The sequence below is a fragment of the Protomyctophum parallelum genome (genome assembly GCF_964188405.1).
Source record: "Protomyctophum parallelum genome assembly, chromosome: 8".
NCBI classification, from domain to species: domain Eukaryota; kingdom Metazoa; phylum Chordata; class Actinopteri; order Myctophiformes; family Myctophidae; genus Protomyctophum; species Protomyctophum parallelum.
The window spans coordinates 17,201,930-17,217,530 of NC_139703.1; the positions used below are offsets into that span (position 1 = coordinate 17,201,930).

General features: G+C 42.9%; 1 protein-coding gene across 2 annotated transcripts in view; it reads left to right on the forward strand.

The window, feature by feature from the left end:
• Window positions 1-15,601, forward strand: part of asic1b (acid-sensing (proton-gated) ion channel 1b) — a gene marked incomplete at its 5' end in the record, with an annotated part of 273,931 nt that overhangs the window by 183,605 nt on the left and 74,725 nt on the right. The window contains one exon of one of the 2 annotated variants that reach the window (XM_083771994.1): window positions 10,850-11,530. The exons of the other annotated variant lie outside the window; for it this stretch is intronic. Coding sequence (XP_083628120.1) covers window positions 10,850-11,530 — 681 coding nt within the window. Of the gene's footprint in view, window positions 1-10,849; window positions 11,531-15,601 lie in introns of those variants that run through there. 2 annotated transcript variants of the gene reach the window in all.

The window sequence follows — 15,601 nt, forward strand, 5'->3', positions numbered from 1 at the left end:
TGTGATAACCATCACATTATGTGTGGTGGTCCATAGCCACTTGCCCTACTGTGATAAGCATCACATTATGTGTGGTGGTCCCCACTGGCCCTACTGTGATAACCATCACATTATGTGTGGTGGTCCCCACTGCCCTACTGTGATAAGCATCACATTATGTGTGGTGGTCCCCACTGCCCTACTGTGATAACCATCACATTATGTGTGGTGGTCCCCAGTGCCCTACTGTGATAAGCATCACATTATGTGTGGTGGTCCCCACTGCCCTACTGTGATAAGCATCACATTATGTGTGGTGGTCCCCACTGGCCCTACTGTGATAACCATCACATTATGTGTGGTGGTCCCCACTGCCCTACTGTGATAAGCATCACATTATGTGTGGTGGTCCCCACTGCCCTACTGTGATAACCATCACATTATGTGTGGTGGTCCCCACTGCCCTACTGTGATAAGCATCACATTATGTGTGGTGGTCCCCACTGCCCTACTGTGATAACCATCACATTATGTGTGGTGGTCCCCACTGGCCCTACTGTGATAACCATCACATTATGTGTGGTGGTCCCCACTGCCCTACTGTGATAAGCATCACATTATGTGTGGTGGTCCCCACTGCCCTACTGTGATAACCATCACATTAACATTATGTGTGGTGGTCCCCACTGCCCTACTGTGATAACCATCACATTATGTGTGGTGGTCCCCACTGCCCTACTGTGATAAGCATCACATTATGTGTGGTGGTCCCCACTGCCCTACTGTGATAACCATCACATTATGTGTGGTGGTCCCCACTGCCCTACTGTGATAACCATCACATTATGTGTGGTGGTCCCCACTGCCCTACTGTGATAACCATCACATTATGTGTGGTGGTCCCCACTGCCCTACTGTGATAACCATCACATTATGTGTGGTGGTCCCCACTGCCCTACTGTGATAACCATCACCTTATGTGTGGTGGTCCCCACTGGGATTTGCCCTACTGTGATAACCATCACATTATGTGTGGTGGTCCCCACTGGGATGTCTTAGGACTTTTCACATGTTACTAACAGTTGAAAGAGTTTTCGTTGCAATTTGTTTCAGGTTAAACCCTCTAATGCCTATACTGTAAACCAAGATCAAACACATTCATAGCCGTCAGCCCCCCTGGGGTACCGTGGTGGTAGAAGGGAAGAAGGAAGCCATGGAAGTAAAGTGAAAATATATAACGTTGCTTGCTGTGATGGACGGTACAGAGAAACTGCTGAAAGGGAAGGCACCAATCAATCTGTAGACAAGAAGTATAACACTAATCGCTTGGAGGGACTGATGAGTCTGGGAAGCTGCTTTGGTGTTGCTGATGACAAGGAGACAGTAATGAGGAGGCTGGATTTTATGCTCTTCCCCAAACAGACCTTTTACTGTAACTAAATCAAACAAATGTTTGGTTGATTTCACTCTTCTGCCGGTGGTGTTAGTATTGCTTGCTTGTGTGCGATCCATTGATGTTTGGAGAAATCACACTCGTTGATTTTTGGGGGGAGCATGAATAAGACAAACATTGAAACTTTCAATGTTTGTCTTTTTCATGCTCCCCTCAAAATCAGCAAGCCCCCCAAAAGTCCATAGACTTGTCGGCCACATGAAAGGGGAAGAGTAATGTTCTTGTTGCTGTTGTATAATAACTTGAGAAAAGCTCTTTACCATCAACATTTGGATCCGAGATGTAGTGGAGTAGAAGTAATTGCAAATACTCAAGTAAAGTACAAATACCTCCACCACTGCAGACATGGATACCAAACTAACTGGTCCCTGTGCACCTGCTCCCTATATTAAAGTGCCATTTCTTTATGCCTTCATAATTCATTCATTCCCTCTAGACAAACTAAACTGCAGTCGCTCTCTGCCATTGTTGTAGTCTACTATGATAAACTGCTAAGTCAGCAGTGATATGTAGGCTATTGCAATATTGATATTGATACTAATTATGTGTGAAAATGGTATATGCATTCACGGAAACGGGTTCACTTGTTTGTTAGTGTGGTACAGTAGAGTCAATGTGTGGTGGTTGATGTCATCACCACAATTCCAAAAGGCAGAGCACCTCCAAAATAATGTATTACAGAGATATTATTACTGCCACTCTCTGTGGCTCTAATAATCCCATTGTTGTTTTGCCTGCTGAGGCATCTACATAATGTAATTAGTGCAAGATTATGTAGATGAAATGCAGAAGCCTTATTTCATTATATTCTACAGTAGTTGATCTGGTTACTTACAGTAGCCACTCAGAAGCCATCAAAATAATCAAGTCAATGTCAAAAATGTATGCCTCCTGCATCATTTTAATCTTAAAATGAGAGATACCGCCCCTTTTGCAACCAGAGCTTATTTTAATCATGTTTAGGACACAAGAAACCTTCCTGGGGTTTTTATGTGTGTATATTTTAGTCATGTCATGTTCATGACCAAAATGCAAAAGGAAAGTTGCATAGTGCAGCTTTAATGTCGCAATATATGCTTTAAGGCACGGGTTCTCAAGGACCCCCGCCCTGCCCCCCCCTCCCCACCACCAATACAAACTGACTGCAAAAATGAAACCAGATGTAATCATTAAGGAAAGTGTATGTAAACAAATCATTTCCATTTTCCAGCCATTCAGTTGCAAAAAAAAGAAAATGAAATAATTTGGGGACCCCCCCCGGGGGGTCACGAGCCACGGGTTGAGAACCCCTGCCTTAGACACTTCTAGAGGGTGCGGAGACATATCAAAGCCAACATTTACATCTATTATGAAAAGTTAAAAATGTAAAAATCTTTATTATGATCGATAGTCTCTAGACTCTCTTGGTTCTACAGTTTCCAAAATGTGACTATATCCTGTTTTCATCTTCTTGTAATTTCTGCAAGGTTTTAATTTTTTCCCTTTTTATTTTTTTTGTATGGGTGCCCTTGCCCTGTCCTCCCAAAAGGCATAACCCTGCCTCTTCATCATTCTCCTTTGAAACCCATTGAGTTAACACTTTTAGGCAGTCCACTGCCCTGCACTCCACCTGGTAGAGAGACCTTTTCCTCCATCAAACGTTAAATCCCTACGCTCATGTTCGTCGTGAATCTAAATGAGGTCTCTCCCTTTCTTTCATCCCGTTGACCTATCTCTGTGATCGGTCTGTTCCAAGTGTGTGTAATGCATGTCAGTCTTTATATATGCCCAACTTATGCTCCGTTGTACAATAGTGTTTTACAACACGAAACACATTCTGGGCGGGAACCCCGTTTGGTGTTTTAAGCATTATGTTATTCTTTAGCTATTGAGAAATAGCAGATCTACAAGCTCATAGCTCATTGCCGCGCTACGAGCTTGTAGATCTGCTATTTTTTAATTAATTTTTTTTCAATCGTGAAAATGTGTCGCAAATTTGGAATATATATTCATTCAGAGCGAACATTTTTAACTAGAATCTTTGCTTCTGGGAGGTACCTGGAACAACATATTTTCAGATGATCCAGATGATCCAAATACAGATAATTCTGGGGGTCCTTGACATGAAAAAGGTTGAGCACCATTGAATATTTTCTTATCGTATTTCTTATTTATTCATTTCATCCATGCTGTATTGACGTGGTACCATAAGATAATAGGCAAACACTGATCAAAATAACAATTATTCTACATTCTCTAATGAAGACTTCTTGTAAATTAAGAAATACAGATGTTTAACAATAATTTAACTCTAAAGAAACTAAACCAAATGGACCTGTGTGGGTCCATTTGGTTTCATTTTACACACTCAAGAGTTAAAGGTCTGTAAGGGTCCATTTGGTTATCAACTCTCCATCATTTAGCCGCAGGGGACCACGTGGTACCCCCTCAAGGACCTACTGGCAGTCCCTGGACCACTGGTTGAGAACCCCTGGTCTACACACAAACGTGACATGACTACATTATGGTCTGTTTTCACCAGGCTGTGTTACTTCATGTGTGTTATGATAGAACTGGTGTCCCATTATCAGAGGTTTTCTCTGAGGTCACACGGCTGCGTGTCACCTCTCCACATGGGACCATAAATGAGAAATGTGTTCCGTGGCCAAAACAACTCACTTAAAGGCGGAGCATTGTTTTCTCTTCGTATAGTTTTTTTTCTTCCTCCCAGCAGGGGAGCGCCACTGTTTGTAACACTCCCTAGCAGAAGAGGGCTGTTTCTGAAAACAGCATTCTACTGTACTTTTATAGGCTACCTCAATGCTTTTTGTTTTGCTATTTCGGCTCACAATAATTATATTGTCGCATCCCACAGTGGATGAAGTATATTACAGTATGCATGTTGTCATATTGATCCACCCAGAACAGTAATATCATCTATGGCATGGTTTGTAAACTTTGTATTGTAGCCATGGGGATGTGGTTCTCTCTATCAAAGAGATGGGGTGCATAGAGTGCAGACTACAGTACTGTACAGTATGTGTAAACAAAACATTACTGTATGTGATACTACTGTACTGTATATGTACAGTATGTGTCGGCATGCATGTGGTTTATTAGAAAAGGTTACAAGTCAATCTGGCCGTCCGTTGCGAGGGACAGGCCATCTGAGTACATCTCCCGTCCGAGGCTGAGTCTATCTCTGTTACAGTTTGAGTCTATGAGTCCATCTCTGTCAAGTCTAAACCCTAGATCTTGTGCCACCCCTTACCCCTTATCCCTAAACTTATTTTCAATTTTTTACTATTTTAAAACATTTTAAAACAGTAGGTACAAATAGCCGATCTACAAGCTAACAACCTGTCGATGTAGATTGGCTAGCTAGTTGAACTATTTAACGTTTTAAAATAGTAAAAAAATGGCAAATAAGTTTAGGGATAAGGGAGCCCATAGTCTATGAGTCTATGTCTACGTCCCAGTTCCTTTGTTCAACCATACTACTTATATGGAGAATTAACATGAGTGTCTGTCTATGTACGAGCAATGTATATATTAATGTGTGTTGGACATGCACAGGGTTAGATAACCTGTGTGTGGGTGTGGGGGACGGACGGACACTAATTTAAACATGTCCATATGATGGAGGACCAAGAGGGTGCATGAGTGTGCGTGAGCTTATGTAAGTTGGCAGTGCTGTTGATTAATTGTACCCCTCCAGGGTATGTGAGTTGATGTAATCCAGCTGTGAGGCTAACCAATTGTGTGTGTGGCTGTGCGTGCTTGTCTCCCTATGGCTCTCTGCCAGTGAGCTAGTGTACTCTACCTAAATACGTGTAATATTGTATCCAGATACTTAATGTCAATACACAGCAAAAGCAAATTATTTGCTTATTTGTTATGAATTATTGACTGGATTGGCATGCCAAGCTCTTTGTGTGTGTGTGTGTGTGTGTGTGTGTGTGTGTGTGTGTGTGTGTGTGTGTGTGTGTGTGTGTGTGTGTGAATCCATGTATACATCTGGCTGTGTGTCTACGTGTATCTGCGCTTCGGTGTGCCTTTCTGTGTGTGCATCTGTGTCGGTGTGCGTGTGCATTGGTGTGTGTGTGTGTGCATGTGCATTGGTGTTTGGGTCACCTACAGTGCACGCATGTTCTGAGTAATGGGTTTCATGTATCCATCGTCTCACACAGCGACGGCCAGAGTGTAGCCATGGCAACGGCAGGTCGGTCCCAGCCATCAGTGGGGCTCGTCGTGAGAACGAGGGACCTGCAAGGGAAACGCTGGAGCTGTTGCTCCCATCTGCCGTGTGTGTGTGTGTGTGTGTGTGTGTGTGTGTGTGTGTGTGTGTGTGTGTGGCTGGCCTGACAACAGCGCGACAACACTGCCACCTTATGACCTGAAGCAGCAACAACAACACGCATACAGCCTGCACACACATTTACAATTAAGCAAACTTTATCAAGAGCGACTTGCAGAAGGCAAGGCGAACACATACAGTACATCAAACTTATGGAGACAGTGTAGTCACTGTAATGCCTCAGTGATCTAGGATCATATATGTACGCCATGCACGCACACGCACACAACAGGTGTCCTTTGTACTGAGAGTTCACTTTAGAGCTGAGGACACAAATAGTATGTACCCAAAAGGATGAGAGAAGAGAACAGAGCTCAGATACTAGTGCTGTTAACTACTTTATCGATACTGACCGGGGTCCTCCAGGGGTCTATGCTTGGCCCCCTCCTTTTTTCCCCCTGTAGCCTGTATACACCATTTCTCTTTACCAAAACCTAGACAATTTTCAAAGCTCACAACACATCGTAACATGATGCGATGTGAGCTTGTCACAGTGGTCTTTCACCATTGACAGAACCAGAAATCCTTGCTACATCCTCAATATAGCAATGATTTCTGGTTCTTTCAATGGTGAAACACTATTGAAATTTGTTTCATGCAAAGATTCATTCAATTATTCTGTGAGAGCCTACAAATCAGTCTTTGCTTCATGTTCGATAGCTTCAGAAGGTGCTGCCTATTCACAGACGCTAATTAAATTGCCTGAGATCATCTTAATTGCTCCACTTCAGTTATGAGGCCCATTTCCACTTGAGCACTGGAATGTCCTATAAACTCTGTTTATGGGGGTGGACATATTTCACCCCATGTATATAATCAAGTTTTAGTTTCAATATAAAGACGCCATTTGATATATAGTTTAAATAATATGAAGTACATTTACTTAAGTACTGTACTTAAGTAAAAAAAGAAATATATATATATGTATTTTTACTTTACTTGAGTATTTCCAATGTGACGTCCAATACTTTTACTTCTACTCCACTACATCTGGGATCCAACTATTGTACTTTTACTCAATTACATGTATTTGAAAACTTTAGTTACTAATTACTTTGATTATTATTATTACAAAACATACATTAACCATTTAAACCCTATATTTACACATTTTGCCCATTTGAAAATAGCCCATCTGCAAGCTCAAAATGCTTCTCTGTGCGAGGCATTGTGAGCTTGTAGATCAGCTATTTTCAGAAGACTTTTATACATTTGGAAACTTGAAATGGGCCATTTTGCATAATGAGTACTTGCCAATACTTTGCCTGTACTTTTACTCGAGTACATTTTGTAAAGTATTTAAAAAAGTGAGTACTTTTGCCACCTCTGAACATTTTAAGAGTTCAGATTAGAAGCAACAAAAATAATACATGGATTTGATGTGCCGTTGCTGCCATCTGGTGGTTGTCAACATCAGTGCATGTCAAGGTGAACTCAGGACAAGAATAGATCAGAATTGATCTGATGGCCCCTCACATCCGATAGGGGTTAAGGAGAAACAAGTAAGACTCATTGGGGAGGGTTATTGCACTGCCTTTTTAAACATTGTACTCTCCCCTGGCCCTGCAGCAATATCACAAATTGCCATCTCAGGTCAAATCTAGGATGTTAATATTATGTGCATATTAATTGGCTGTATAGTTTCGCTGGAAGACATGGAGCTGGGGTGACTTTATTTGTGTTTGGTCAAACTTGGTACCGCATATCAAGGACCCCCAAATTAACACTAATTATCCCACGGACCCCCCCCATTTGAAAACATATGCCAGGGACCCCTATAAGAGAAGATTATTATGGCTCTAGCAGTGATTCTCAAGTCTCAACCTGTTTATTGATTGATTGATTGAAATATTTATTAACAGTTTGTAGAATTTACAGTACATTTTAAGCACAAACTCAATACAAAGACTGTCTAATTTCAAGGACCCCCAGTTTGACATGCATTAGTCTACAGACCCCATTTAAGGGCTTTTCTATATCTGGAACCCCCCCATTTATATTGTAAAACCACTGTTAATTTAATTCTGAGAGTGTACATTTGTACACTCTCGGAGTTACAGACCCATAAGGGTCCATTTGGTTCCAAACTATCATTTAGCCGGGGGATCCCCTGGAACTCCCTCAAGGACACCTGGGGGTCCCCGGACCCCACTTTGGGAACCACTGCCGTAGGCTATCCATGAATCAGGCATTACTGCAGTGTCAGCTAAAGGCAAACTCGTATAGTCATCATAAGTCTTTATAAGTTAGCTGCAGCCGTCAACCGCATATTGACCAAACCTCCTCCTGTCTCTTGTGGCCATTCCCTAATATAATTATGCTTAGGAAATGCTCGCAAGAAACATAACAATGTTATTGTTATGGTTTTTAAAGCGCAGCAAACCTGTTAAGCTAATGTGTTTTTGATTCGGTTTTATAGTTTCGATGTTGCTGCCGGCCTATACCTAACTCCTTCATTAGGCCATGGGTTACTGTAGCAAGTGTTGTGATTCGTCCTAAATGGGTCTAAGGTTTCACCTTCTGGCACCATCGTCATCTTCTAAGTGTGCGGAAATCTCTCCTATATCAGTTTGGACTCATCGATGCTTCCAGCATCTTACAGGCAAAGATTATCCGGGTGGAGCGCTGGTCATCCTCCTGTTACCGTCATGTTTCTGAAAATAATCTCTTAAGCTCTAATGGAGCTCGGGATCAATACAGACGGATCATTTTCCTACATTTCCTTTTTCATATCGCAAACCAACACCGCCACTGGGAAACTGCATTCATCTCAATGCAGCAACATTGAGATGCTCCATTTAAGATGCAGTACGTTTTCTTCTGTGAATATAAAGAAGAAGAAGAGCTGCCGTGGTCCGTGTGGTTGTAAAAGCTTTAAACGGGTGCTCAATGGCGAGGGTTCGAAAATGGTACTACAAAAGGAGGTTACAGTCAACTAAAAAACCTTTGTTTAGGATAAGCTCGGCAAAGAGCATAAACAAAAGACAGGCCTATATGCATTTCGGCTGTTAAGCCTTCGTCAGGGGGTCGTGTTTTCTCATCTACCCGTTTTTGACTAATCTAATTCCCCCCCCAAACCTCTCAGAGCTATGAGTGTGTAATTTAAAGGAGAGTATAGTCTGCAAAATGAGCCGTTAGATTGAAAAAAGACGACGAAATGACCTTTTTTAATTAATTTCTTGTTTAGGCCACAACTTTTAATGGCTGTTCGTTCTGTCAACGTCTTATCTCTTGAATTCTAGAGTTGGCGTCTGTGTTGCACGTGAACGTGAAACTTATTCCTATTAAATCCACAGTCCTGGGGACGGATTTCTAGTCCTGAGGCTTTCATAGGGGTCATTTAATGAGATCAGTGCAGATTTGCAAAAAATCTTTTTCAGTCTTGGGCTTTTTTTTGGCTTTAATCCCTGAATCCAATATGATGGTGTTCCGGTCGGCTCATTCTATAACCACAAAGCTCACAGGAACACGCTCTCAAAACACAGAGAAAGAATGAAGCTCCCCACCAACCTTTAGACTACTAGAGTGACAACAACGTAGGGCTCATACTGTTATTTCAGCATTTGTGGAAATCTCCTTCAAATGACTGTTGACACTGATGTAGTAGAGGGGGGGCACGGGAGTCAAGTCCCCTGTGGGCTGAGGACCATATTCACCTTGGCTTACATTATTCAAATAATACATACAAACATACAAATTCAATTAAATATATATTTAAATAACAAATATACAAATAACTGATAATATCCACATATGACCAGTAAGTCGCCCCTAATAGGCGAGGTCACGTCCACGTATCCGTCTGGGCGACGGCAGGCTGCTGGGTGAGCGCTGGCGCTTTGGCATGGGAGGGGTCAGATCAACACATGGAATTAATTCTGTACTGGCCATATATGGAGCGTGTCTTGAGTGTACAGGGTTTGAGTGTTTGTGTGCTTACTTGGAACAGAAGCATTCCTTGCAGCCGTTCCTGGATAATCTTGTATATAGGCACAATATTAATACAATCATTCCTTGTCATCAGATGGTCTCTGGAGTCTGGACCTACTGTTTGATTCCGCCTTTTCTGCTAACCTCAGTGCTTTGGTTAAGAGATCTGAGCAAGCTGGCTTAACAGAGTAGGCTGCACAGAACAATGCTTTAGTCAGAGATCCATCCAGGTACCATTGAAAGAGAATCATTCCCAGCCTGAACAGGTTGAATGAACGACAGGGTAAAGGCAGATACCGGGAAGGCTCCATGATGCCACAACAGAAGAATGGCTTTGTCATGCAGGCATGCCCATCCAGTTACCACTGACATTTGATTACATAACCACGATGAGGCAAGTCTTTTGAGGAAGGGAGGAGATCGAGCTCATTCCAAACACCAAATTCAGCAGAAATGTTGTGCTTTTTCTTTCCTTCTACACAGCACATTGGCTGCTGCTGATCTCTGACTCTTTGCTCTGCGTCAAAGCTGTGTTTCCTGTAAATGGTGAAACTCTGCCCTAGCCCGGTGACCTGTAGCGTGGGCTCTGAGGGAGTATTCTGTGTCCGGCGGTACTCCTTTTCCCTCCTCCTCCTTCCTTCCTTCCCTGCCTCCTCTTCTACTTCTGAGGTGAATCTGCCCCACAGAGAGAAGGACAGATCCAGATTGAACCACCATCCAGATTAGAACCACCGCCCCAACAGATGCGAACGGATGGAATTGAGTGATTGTGCAGGTTTTTTTTAAATGCTGGCTGATGCAGTCTTGACTTTGCTCTGCAACTCAAATTAATTTCATTTTGGTTTTCTATTTTCTTTGACACTTATTTTAAATTGTGCAGCTTGGGATTTCATCCCTATTTCATCCGTCGGTTGAAGTTATCGATGCGTCAATGGATGATTTCCAAAAGCATTTTTGGGGGGTTTTGTTTTGCATCAACTGCCACTTCTGAACAAGCATATCCTTACTTTTGCTGTTGAATTATTACATTATCCAGTTGTTTTCTTTAAAGCTGTGCAAGGTTCAGGATCAGCCACTGCTGCGGACTGAGCATTTTACTTGATAACCGACATCACCCACACTATTAGCCTCGTCATCCAGCCGCCGCCACCATGCCTGTCCGGATCATGTGCACCATCTCATTCGCGGCCGACGACGAGCCCGGCCGGGGACCGGGCTTCGAGGACCACTACAGGCGGGTGAATAAGGGCTATGGCGACGGGGACTCGCGGGACTACCGCGAGGGGGGAGACAAGACGGACGGCATCGGTGGCGACGATGAGGAGGAGAAGGAGGAGGAGGAGGTCGGCGAAGTGGACGGCATCGCCGCGTTCTTCGACGGATGCTCGCTCCACGGAGCCAACCACATCTTCGTGGAGGACAATTCGTGCAGCATCCGCCAGGGCTTGTGGGGCATCGTCTTCACACTGGCCCTCTCCGCCTTCATCATGCAGGTGGCGGACCGCGTGATCTACTACCTGCAGTACGACCACATCACCATGCTGGACGAGCGGGTGGCGGACAACATGACCTTCCCCGCCATCACCATGTGCAACTTCAACACGTTCCGGAAGTCCCAGATCAGCTACAGCGACCTCATCTTCATGGGCCCGCTGCTGGGCTACGAGGACAACATGGCACCCGGCATCCCGCTGGCCCCGGAGCCCGACCGTCCCCCGGGGTCTCGCTTCAGCCTCGACGAGTTCTTCAACCGCACGCGGCACCGCATCGAAGATATCCTGCTGGAGTGTGAATTCAGGGGCTTGGAGTGTGGCCCCGAGCACTTCAGAGAGGTAGGGGGCATTAGGGAACTTAATGGGTGTAACAAGACCCTTTGTTACTGTTTTTAATAAATCAGTAACAAATAGTACATATGTCATGAAAATTATTCTCCAACAATAGGGCGTCTTCAACTTACGTTGTTGGACCGTTGCCATTTCAGCACTTAGCAAATGAAACAAATTTTTATTTCAGACTGAGAAGTTATTCGATGTCTTCGTTCTGAGTGTGTTGTGCGATAATTTCTTGTATATTAATTGTTAGAAATGTTTTCTTGATGCTGATGTCTTGGCCAAGAAAGACTCTTGAAAAGGGCTTCCAATCTTAATGGCTAAATGATGGTTGAAAGAAAAACTTTAAATTGTCATTTGAATAGATTCAATTATGTGTAGATTTAATTTGAATATTCTAACCTATAGATACTACTTGTTCAGTAACAATTTGTGCTACTCTTATAAATGTGACGGATTTTAAATTCATTTCTAGGGAAATATGGGACGGACAAAATGTTGATTTGTGTGTATCAGGGAATAGCAGAACGCATATCTGTTCAGACTCAGAGTTGACAGAACATAGACTGTGCCACTGTTTGTTGTGATAAATTGCTCTAATGCCAGGCTAGCACTTTGAAACTATATTTTGCTTATACTCTTGAACTTAGTAATCACGTTTTACGTGTCCAAAGTCTAAATTGCAAATCAAAATGTTTGCCCTCATTACTCAGGGCCAATTCAGACACTTATATTACGATGACCGCTGTCGCATGTAATCATGTGTTCTTAGTCCCTCTGCCCAGTTAAACGAGGGTTGTTCAAATCGAAGATCAAATGTCATCATTCAAAGTGGCACAGATATCTGCTGTTGAGGAAATAATTTGTGTTATTCTCAGAACAATAGGAGCTGCATGGTTTCTTGATGTCCACAGTAGGCTTGTTTTCTGGTTGCTGCATTCCTTTGAGCATTCACAACAGCTGAGAGACGCAAGTGGAATACAAATTGCGTTTGTTGTGTCGACAATTAATATCCTACCATCTGTCTATTGATTCCCATGACCTTTGCACAGATATAGACAGGTCTGCACTGACTGCTAAAGGACGTTCAAGAAATGTAAAGTGTAAATGTGTGTAGATATCGCACTTCCCCTTTTAGACAAATATACACAGCATTTCTATACAGAAATATCCTCACAATAGTGGCATTAATGTGCAAATGTCACTTGGTACCATTTGCACGCTCTCAGAGGTCAATTAACACTGAGGATTTGATTGTGTAGGGTAGGCTTAATGTCAACACATGTGTGTATACACACGCACAAATGCTAAGGAGCCATTTCCCAATAATTGACAAGGTTTAATTTCCCTGTCTAGTCCCAAAGGAATGAAACTCAGTCTTTGACCATTAACCTGAGCCCCTCTCTATTACAGTCCTCTACTAATGTAATCATCGATTGCTTCTCAAACTGCTGCTGGACAGCAGCACTACAAGCGGCAGCTCCTGGACTAGCTGGATGACGGAGTTATATAAATAACTCATTGAAGGAAAGGAACAGAGCTCAAGTTAAAGAACAGACATCAGGTCTACTCAGAATTGTATTTAATTAGCATACTTGTACCATAGTTGTCGGTCTCCACTGCCGGCATACTTGAACATTCAAAGGATGTTTTAAGATATTAAAGGCCTAAAGATATACTGGCAGCTTGGCATTCATGCGTAATGGGTTCGTTTGGCAGCCATGCAGGCACTGATAACAACATTATTATGTGATATTTGTTTGTGGCTGATTATAATATGAGACTGTGCGTGTCTCAGTGTTAATTTCGTTGATTAAGACTCGAAGACTAAAAGACTAAGATTTTGTTATTTTCCTCGAAGACAAGACTTTCAGATGACTACATAGGACCAGGGTAGTAAAGGCCAATTCATACTACAGTTTTAGGTGATAAGGTGACCACCGAAACGATGGTTAGTAAAAACAAGAGAGATGTGTTTGTGTGAGTTGCTTTACCACCGCGGCGTAACGACATTGTTTCAGTCGTCACCTTCACCTAAAACTGGAAATAGGACTAAAACTGAAGTGGTGTGTTATTCAAAAAGACTAAGACTAGATTAGAATTGAACTGAATTAGCTGTCAAAATTATCACTGGTCCGCGCGTGGATACGTGTGTGTGTGTGTGTGTGTGCGTGCGCATGTGTGTGAACAGGCACATTTGCAAATGATGTTTCGTGCTCGTTCAATATAGCTGGGGTTTGGTTAATGCCCTGCGGACAAGGTATTAAGGCTCCGGTTACAGAGTTTTTCTCAGTCCTGGGGCAGCAGCAGAATGTGAGCCAAACCCCCTGGCTTCCTGCTCCCCTCCCCTCCCCTCCCCTCCCTCGGCCCGTTAGACGGCTTGCCTTTCCATCAAACTCAGCATCCACTATCAGAGGCTCCGGTTTCGGTTTCGCCCTTCGTCCTGTCTCCTCAAGAGCATGTGTCTGTTTACCCTGCTGGCCCTCAGGCTCTCACAGACACACACACACACACACACACGCACACGCGCACACTCACTCACAGACAGTCAGTCGGAAAGGGAATGCTTTCAAGGGAGAGGAAAATTAAATGCCAGGTCTTGCCGCACACACTGCCCGACAGCGAGGCAGTAAATACTTGCGGTTCAGCACTTCCTTTATGGAGTTGTATCCTCAGGAATTGTATCAGGGTAAAGAGTAATGTCATTATTCCCAAGCCTATTATGGGATGTATTGACGTGGTACGTATACATTATATATGGATGGATATCTACAGATAGACAGACCGATTGATTATAGACGCACGCACGCACGCACGCACATGCATTTACCTTGCAGTTGAGCTACTTACATAAGTAAGTCATTAATAATGTCAAGGTTTGTAACATATGGTTATTTAATGATTGATTTCAATTGCCGTTGCAAAATGTTGTTTTATTCTTAGTAACATATTCTATATTTTATCCCATAGTGGTGTATTACCCAGTTTGTCAGAAAACAGCTACATCGTATGTACAGTAGTACTGTATGTTTCAAAGAGACCCAGCCCTTTCCCCCCCGCAGAATGGATCACTCTTACAAAAAAAAGGTGTCATAATTATGGAACCAAAAAGGTTCAGGTGTAAAGGAGCAACTTGGACACTCAGGCATGAAGGAAGCATGAGTTCAAGTCCGTTGCTCTCCCCTTGTCCCCCAAAAATGGGGACTAGGTTGGTGGAGGGTGTGTAGAGCCCAAGATCACATTAGATGATTGACACAGGGGTGAAAAATGGGTTACAAAATTGTGGGATAAAAAAACAAAAGTTAAAAAAACAAAAAGGTTCCAGAGTGCTGTGCTTGTCCTTCAAATGGTTCATTCATTTACAAAATGCTTTGTATCATATTATGACCCCGGAAAGGTTGCATTTGAAACCATTTGGATCTATAAAAAGAGGCCATAATACAGTATGAAGCCAGCTACAGAACTTTTGGACCTTTCATTTCAGTTCCAGTTTCATATAGACAGCAGCATTGTCAGCGTGGGTTTAGCCCCCCCCCCCCCCCCCCCCATACAGTATCTCCCATCTAGAGGGTCAGATGACAATAAGATGAAAATAGGGTTGACTCTGTGATAAACTGCTTGTCATTACATTGTCTCAGTTTTGAAGATGGCGAGTTTTACTTTTCCTCTAGGACAGTGCTTTTAAACCCTTTTCACATCAAGGCCCATTATTTATTCAGCATTTGAGCCACGGAACCACCATTTGATGACATTTAGCCTCTCAGACCCAAAACTAAAGGATATTTTGTTGTAGTTGGATAAGATTGTGTCCACAATTCCTGCATGCTGTTGGCAAATGTCGATCAAAATATCAATTATTCTACATTCTCTAATTGTGTACAGTAGACGCAGTTGTTTAACAAAAATGTAACTCTTGAGAGCATACAATGAAACCAAATGGACCTGTAAGGGTCTGTTTGGTTTCATTGTATGGGATCTATGGGGGTCCATTTGGTTACCAGCTCTCTTATAATTTAGCTGGGGACCACCTGGAACCCCCTCAAGGACCACTGTTAATTCTTTGGCATTTTATTC